Consider the following 8,277-nt stretch of genomic DNA (forward strand, 5'->3'; position numbering starts at 1 on the left):
TAGCTGGCAATGGGTATGTTGCATGCACAGTATGTGTAGGGCTTCCTGGTATACTGAGGACTGCTAAGCAGCGCAGCACAAACTTGACCTCGTGAGAACTACACTGTAGATTCTTGGAAGTGCATGGGACTCTACTGTAAATGCCTTTTTTGGCATTCGATGGCTCAACGCACACAACGACCATGTTGATTGGAAGATTCGACAAAAAGCACGCATTGCAGAGAGTGGGAGCTAGCAGCAAGCAAGCAGGCACCGCCTGCAAGGCTTGGAACAACATCATAATCGCGTCACTACAGGCATGGTGCCATGAAGCTACGCCAACGTTCATACTTGAAGTAGTCCTGAAGTACATTCATCATCAATGTGATGTTGATAGCCCGGTAAAGCAGCAGTGGTACCAAGAGTAGTCTGGTCATCTCTTGAGGCACCGAGCTACAACTGTTGCATGTAGTTCGTCTCATTTCCAGTTCAGTTTGGCTTTCAGACGTTATCCACATTCATCTTTAACTTTTAAAATAAATAGATTGTTTGTCACGGAAACCGGTGTATACAGCCAGCGCAGTGTCCGTGCACATGCAGAGCCGCATACAGTGGCCTATATGCTATGGTGAGTCCACAATTGATAGTGGGAAGACGGGCTTGCCTTCCTCCAAGTACTGTACCCAAGCCAGCGGTGTGCTGTTTCGTACGCGTAAACTGTCAGTCTCCAATTCGGCACGGTTCACCCAAGCTGCTCCCTGCAGAGCACACAAATCCAATCAGCATTGCACAACCGATAATGTTGTATACAGAAGATTGGATAGCACTATTATTACAACGCAATGATGCTCTTCGATTCAATGGAATGCTGGGCACTGCTCTACTCGTGACCCCCCCCCCCTTCCCAACCGTCTTCACGTTGACAGACGGGCGGGTTCAAGTGTGAGACGCGGACCGGTGAGCCATGCCAAGAAAGCCAAGAACACTGATAGATCATGATGCAGGACTTTGGAATTATATCAATAAAAAAATAAATTATCGTGTCCGTTCCTGAAGGGAACTCACGACGGCCGCTAACACCCGGTAAACCCTCCATCAATAGCACAAAGAATAATGATTGTGGCCAGTGACTCACTGCACTCTCAGAGTCTGGGATTGTCTTTATCTTAGCATCCTCGTCGAGAGGCCGTGCCAGGAAAGTGCAGCGCATCCGGTGAAACGGGCCTTTGGCTGTGAGCAAGCAAAGGCATACAGTAAAACTGTTTTAAGCGACCCCCCCCCCCACGGTGCAAGCAAAAGCGGTCGTTAAAGTCAGGTGGTCTTTAGAACCAGGTCCCACAGTGTCTGTGTAACCTCTCGTGCATGGAAAGACGGTCATTAAGAGCAGGTGGTCGCTAAACCCAGAGGTCGCTTACACCAGGTTTTACTGTACCCGGAGACAAAAGTCCTGTCACTTGTGACCATCACACCATCACACCTGCACAGCTACAGCATACACTACACATACTGGTATGCTGTAGAAACACAACCAGCTTTGGAGGTTTGGCTCGTGTCAGGCCACTACCGCCACTACCACCACTACCACCACCACCACCACCACCCGGTTATCAGCGGCCTGATTATACCAAGGCGGTAGATGCAGTGCCTAGCAGCGAGGCTCGTGAGATGGACTAACTCAAAGAAGATGAAAGCCGCTAAACTACACCCACGATGCCCTCACTCTGAGCCGCAGTGAGTACCCAGTTGATCGCGGAGGCACAGTTCACTGCACGTAAAGAGTTTTACGCGAGGATGACCGCACTTGTTAGCACAGTACACGCCCCACTGCGGCTGCCAACAGGTTCAAACAGGGGAAATCATGAAAAAACTAAAAACCAGTATATTGTATACACTGCAGTTTTGTTTGCTTGTGACTATCACAATCACAATCACACTAAACTAAAGTGCACAAGACAAAATACATGCAAGCTCACCAGAAACTCTGGGGATGAATTCAAACTTGAGTACGCCGACAAGCTCCACTTGCATGCCAGTCTCTTCAAGAACCTCTCGCTTAGCTGCCTCGCATAGCCCCTCACCAGTAACAAGTTTTCCACCGGGAAGCCAGTACCTGTCGCACCCGTGACGGCAGGAAAGACACACATGGCACACAAATCTAAACTGGACATTGCAAACAGATCGAGAGACCTCACCGGAAAACCCATCATACGGCACTGTCGTGTATTCATCAAGTTGCAAGGGCATAGCTCTCACAGGTTGCAAGGGCATAGCTCTCACAGGTTGCAAGGGCATAGCTCTCACAGCGGGTTGCGATTGAAACGCAGAGCACATAGGAGCACTAAGCTGCACTGGCAGCGGTGGGGACAATCAACATACAAGTAACACACATTGGGTCGAGCTCCCCGCCACAGAGAAACTTCAGAATAATGATATACGTCCAAGAAATGTACAAATCTGCCCTTCGAGTTACAACGGCGGGGATATCTTGTCCTCCTGAATCCAAACATGCAAACACGGTCTCTCTGCTGCAGATGTCACTTAAGGTTTACCACATTTTCATCATCAGGGTGAAACAGTCAACTAAATTACTTGAGCGTCATATCTATACAGTACTGTCGGGTACCGAAGAACGGACACTGGGCCGCGAGTAGGATTTCACCAAGCACAGCATACCAATGTCTACACGCTGACTCAACTGTGCATAGACTGTAATACATGAAAATAAGAACGGTCTAGGCTAGGAGGCTGCCCCCCCCCCCGGCCCAGTTCTTCGGCACCCAACATTGCTGTAGTACTTTATAAATTGAAGTTTCATGGTAGTGTAGTGTAGTGCTAGCTGTTTCGACATTGAGTAAAACAGGACTGTGTTTACACACCCTCTACTCCTCGACTCGAGCACCATCAGGATTCTCTTGTCGGAGCGCTGTACGACGGCCATGGCCGATGCCAGGACGTTCAGCTCTTCATTGTCCGGCTCCACCGGTACTTCTCCGCGCAGGGCAGGCCCGTGGTGATTACGTAGGTGACGCTACGACGGCAACAGCAAAAACACAGCAAAGCACTGTGTCCACCAGACCAGCATTATCTAGAACAATTTGAGATATACAAGTGCACTACATGCAGTTGGTTCTAACTCCAGTCAACCCCAGCATCTATGGGTTACATGATATCAGCCATGTTGGTTCCACTGTCCACATGACATGATCACTTTCTGCACAACCTTTAATAGTCACATGACAAAGATGTGAAGCCACACTATTTTAGAATCCGATCTGATAACCCAATGCAATTGAGCAAACTCATGTATCTATGTTACTGCCACAGACTCTGTTGCAGGATACTCGGCAGAAAGCCATGCAAACCTGTTTGTTGAAAACCCACTTCACCAATGACTCCTCGTAGTGCAGTGGTATAGTTAGTGAACCGTTTCACTAGCCTGCCATACATAGTAAAATCCTCAATGTTGTCCTAGTGCCCAGACAGCACTGAGCATCGGCACAGTACTGGCAATTGTACAGTAAATGATGGCGGCCTGGGAGAGGCGTGTTCAAATGTGTTTGCTGCTGGATACCAGGGAGTCGTAAAATACCGGTATTTTAGGACTCCCTGCTGGATACATGGCATTTCGCCGCCTGGAGTCAACTGGCACGGTGGTCCGACTCATCGCCTATGCAGTGACTCTTCATGTGATGGCGTGACGCAGTTCTTCAACACCTTGGCATTGGTTTCGTTGTGTTGGTTGCAAGCTAGCCGGCCATGAACTGGACATGTACATGTAGCACCGTTCTAAAATCTCGTGACTGTGCACATTGTGTATGACTGCGAGTTCAAAACCTATGTTGAGCAGCCACTGTGACTGGGATAAGAGGCCACCTGTTTTTTTTAGACCGATCACATCAGCACAACCAAATTGCTGTACATGCATTAAAAGCGGTATCGAAAGACCATGACTGTGTCCATGAAGACTAGCAAGGTACCATGGGGTGTTCGCTAAAGAAAGGCACTGTTACTGCACATCATAATTATGGCAACATGACCCGGCTAACAGCTATACCCTGAGTGCGGTATGCTGCTGGTGCCAGCCTCAATGTGCTTACCCTGAGGTTTTTCGCAGGCTGCTGCTTGCATACCGGGCACTTCTTCTTTGTGTTCATGGTATCGCTGGCGTGGTACAGTGGATAGTGGTGCCACAGTCCATCCTCTGTCAGCCCGCACCTGTTGCATGCCGGGCAGGTGTGTGTCGTTGTGTCGCCCTCGTGCCGCTGCAGGCTAACCTGGATATGTTCGCTTACTGTCACGATATCCTGAGCGCATTGGCACAGCATAGCGCCAGTTTTCTCGGCCAGGTGTTGGCGAGCGTGTGCACTGACATCGGCCCCCTTGCCGTATACGCAGAGAAATATCTGTGGATTGGACTGGCGAAGCTGTTGGCAAACCGTCATCATCCGGTCGCAACCATAACCCGACGCGTCCAGGACTGCCATCTCCACGCAATCCTCCTGGCCTGCAGCACTAGCCAACTGCACTAAACTCTCAGTGCTGTCTACCACACTGACTGCCAGTCTGCTATGTGCATTCAGCTCTGCCGTGAGCGCCATGTCGCCAGATAGTAGCAACAGGCGACCATTTCCCGTTGGCATGTCCATGCTGACTAGTAATTAGTATAGAGTGCTGTGTGTTGCAACACCAGTCATTACTTGCAGTCTGCAATCATGCACTCTGGTTCGCACCGATGTCTCCTTTGCCTAGGTTATTATTTTACTGTTACTATCCAAAGCGCACTGGTCTTGTAGATCATAGCTGGCAGCGACGATCTTTACAACGGATCGCAGCTCGATTGATTCTGTTAGCGAATAGATGCGAAGGAGAGACACCGCTGCCTGTCACAGATTCACAAGCGCTCCATCACACTACACTTCACAAGGAATCTTGAAGCTGTACACGCTGCAGGCTCCACAATGTTTGTAGTTTCTAGTCGTTCTTACTCTTTACTTTAGTTGGGGGATGATGCATGCACAGCTTTCACCACGCCAAGCGCAAAGTCGCCTCCCACAGCGCCGGCTCCACAAAATGTTTTCTGGTTTTCTGCTACCAACAAAAAGCAGCTGGCTGCGTGTATCAGGCAGGTAGGGTTCTACTGGCACTTCTATATCTACAGCTAGCTAGCTACATTGTAGCGTTCGCTGTGACCTGTGCATCGCACAGGCCGGTTAGATCTACTGTAATGATCACAAAATAGGCTGCGATTCAACATCTCTCCAAGTACTGTGACTTACTATTTTCGCCTTTACTAGCTTTGCCTTTTTGGAGCTTCAGCTCAGGCTTCAGCCTCGGGCTGGGGAGTGTGAAAGAAAAACATTTCTTGTGGATCTGTGGAAGGGAAGACTGATAGTGATAGTGATCATGGTGATACAGTGATATAGCCAGCGCTGTTACAAGATTTATAATGACATTTCCAGTCTCAGTGCAAGCGGCTGTTGTAGACATGTTGTCATAGCTGTGCCGTGTTGGTACGAGTTCAGCAGAGATTTGGGGAGGCAGCTGAGCTGACCACGGCACGACGAAGTTAGCGCTAGCATGGTTAGCGTTTCCCTGATGTAAAACTGAACACTTCCTAGAAAGTCCTTGATCCAAGACTTGAAGTACATGACAATAATTATTATTGTCATGTTACACACTAGTCAGAACAACAGATGGCTTGATCAGTCACAACTTAAAGTTTCATGCCATCTCAGGCACTCATCAGGTGATGAGGGCCTGAGATGGCATGAATCTGTTGTTCTGACTAGTGTGTCACGGCTCTACCTTCCCGGTATCGAGCTCTCTTGGATTTCTGCTGGAATTCACAACAGTGTTATTGTCATGTTATGTACATGTACGGTCAAACCTCTTTTTCCCGGTCCTACATAAAATTTTGTAGTGGAACTCATGCACTTCCCCCGAAGCCGTGTGAGTGTACCTACTACATTGTAAACAGGGAGTTGTGTGGAAATTTTCATTGGAAGTGTAGTATTCTGGATGCTAAATCAAGTGGTCTTGGTCTGATGAGGCTGCGATACAGCATTCCGCCCATATTCCCAATCAAACACAGTCGAGCATGGTCCCGTATGCGATCCCGCATAGTTCATTGGTTCTGATTTCAAGGTTCCTCAGTGCAAAGGCAATTCCTGAAAAGTGAAAAGCGTTGTACGAAAACTTGCTTGAAGTATACAATCACAGATGTCTGGCATGACTCAGTTTATGGCTGAACTCGAGTCAAGGCCGCACACACTCGGCCTTGATGAAGGCAAAGGATCCTGCCAGACCTCTGTAATCTGGTGATCGTGTTTCAGGTTTTCTGTCTTGGCATCTCTGGTATAAAAGCACGGCACCTGTAGGGGTGGCGGTCGGGGACGTGGTGGATTCAGCTTGTGAGTTTCAGCTCGGTCCACTCCTCATAACCATACGCAGGATGAGAATCCTTGCTTCAGAGTGGATGCATGATCTTTCGCTTGCTCAAAATTTATCTGAAAAATTCGGCAACTCGTTAACTACATGTAGAACAAAGTGGGAAACCGATGCCACTTTTTCTGCTTGTAAGTTTCAGCTCAGCCCACTCCCAGGGGAAGGCTAAAATCAAAATTTCACCAGTAAATTGTAGTCTTCGGGGTGCTGAGTCGAATGGTCTTGGTCCGAGAATGCTGAGACGCTCCCTTCCTACTTTAATCCCAATCGAACTCGCGCACTTCCACCGAAACTGGGTGACTGCGCCCTACTAGATGGGGATTTGTATGCAAAATGTCACTAAAAGCGCCATTTCGTTCTTATAAAAGCACGGATGACCACCATTGGCCCATATGTTGTAGTCTTTTGGACGCTGAGTCGACTGGTTTTGGTCCGAAAAGGCTGCGATGCAGCGTTCCTCCTTTATTCCCAATCGAACATGGTTGAACAAGCGGTCACGTGCTCCTGGGTACCCAAATCACTGACCTGGTCACCACGCCAGCAGGCGACAACTTTCACACCAAGGTTCAACTCGAGTTCAACTCGAGTGACAGGACTGCACCCAAAAAGGTCAAACAGGCTAGTAAGTTGTACCCTGCAGGCACGGTGACCAGGTGGCTGGTGTACGCAGGAGCACGTGACCGCTTGTTCAACCATGTTCGATTGGGAATACAGGAGGAACGCTGCATCGCACCCTTTTCGGACCAAAACCAGTCGACTCAGCGTCCAAAATACTACAACATATGGGCCAATCGCGGCCATCCGTGCTTTTATAAGAACGACATGGCGCTTTTAGTGACATTTTGCATACAAATCCCCATCTAGTAGGGCGCAGTCACCCAGTTTCGGTGGAAGTGCGCGAGTTCGATTGGGATTCAAGTAGGAAGGGAGCGTCTCAGCTTCCTCGGACCACGACCATTCGACTCAGCACCCCGAAGACTACAACTGGTGTTTTGATTTTGAACTTCCCCTTTAATGAACGCGAGCAAACAATATGATCTTTGCTTCAGAGCAGATTCATGCAGTGCGTTTTTGAAACTATCCGAAAAATTCAGCTCTGCTCATGGTTGGAACCTGATCGTGATGTGCAGCGACTTTTCCTGTTGCCCTTTTTAGACCGGCTGTTTCCAGGTACCAGAACGTACTCACAGCCGAAGGTGAGATGCGAACTGAGCTGACAACAAAACATTGCCACAGACCCCTGCATGCCGAGACAGAACCACGCTCATGTCTTCACAGTGATTGGCTGACAGAGTACGGGTGCCATTGACGACGGGCCTTATTGCTACCGTAGCTTTCCTCGGTGGCCTTTATCGGCTCATCAAGGCCACCGCGGGGAAAGTCACTCATTGGCTACAATCATAGAAACAGCCTGAATCCGAATCCCTTTTTCCATTCTGTGTCCTTTTCTCGCACTCCTTTACTTGCACACTGTAGCACAATGCACAATGGTTTCTTGGTTGACACTGTAAAATGCTTGTAACGTAACCAAATGGGATATGTCAAATCAGCTCGTACTCTTGGAACTGAATTGTCGACTCCTGGCCGCTTCAAAATTTGTAGTATTTTTGAATGTCCTGCTTGCGTACACACAACTAAAGGGCAATGGCTCAGGGAGTGACTGAGTCAACCCAATGTCATCTCTTACCACAACAGAACAACACAGACATTCACATGGGCCTAGTGTTGACAGTCTCAGTCAAGAAAAGTGACACAATCCCTATTGTCAAAGTCAGGGCTGGAGACACTATGTCTGGGTCAAGGTCTTGCCTCATCTTTCTGCGTCACTGCTTATAATTATGTCACACTGCTTGT

The 8,277-nt window shown here is 48.7% G+C and overlaps 1 protein-coding gene across 2 annotated transcripts; it reads right to left on the reverse strand.

Annotated features, from left to right (window-relative positions):
• Positions 1–180: 180 nt before the first annotated feature.
• Positions 181–5,380, reverse strand: LOC135820153 (uncharacterized). Of its 2 annotated transcripts, XM_065333468.1 has the most exons (5): positions 4,077–5,380; positions 2,856–3,007; positions 1,953–2,089; positions 1,115–1,209; positions 181–737 (listed from the first exon to the last, which is right to left on the reverse strand). In XM_065333468.1, exons 1-5 carry the CDS (start codon positions 4,623–4,625, stop codon positions 603–605), a joined length of 1,068 nt encoding a protein of 355 aa, XP_065189540.1. In that variant the 5' UTR covers positions 4,626–5,380; the 3' UTR covers positions 181–602. The 2 variants fall into 2 exon arrangements, with proteins under 2 accessions (XP_065189540.1, XP_065189545.1); XM_065333473.1 differs by lacking the exon at positions 1,115–1,209.
• Positions 5,381–8,277: the final 2,897 nt, after the last annotated feature.

This window comes from Sycon ciliatum, chromosome 1, assembly GCF_964019385.1.
Source record: "Sycon ciliatum chromosome 1, ocSycCili1.1, whole genome shotgun sequence".
In the NCBI taxonomy this organism is placed as follows: domain Eukaryota; kingdom Metazoa; phylum Porifera; class Calcarea; order Leucosolenida; family Sycettidae; genus Sycon; species Sycon ciliatum.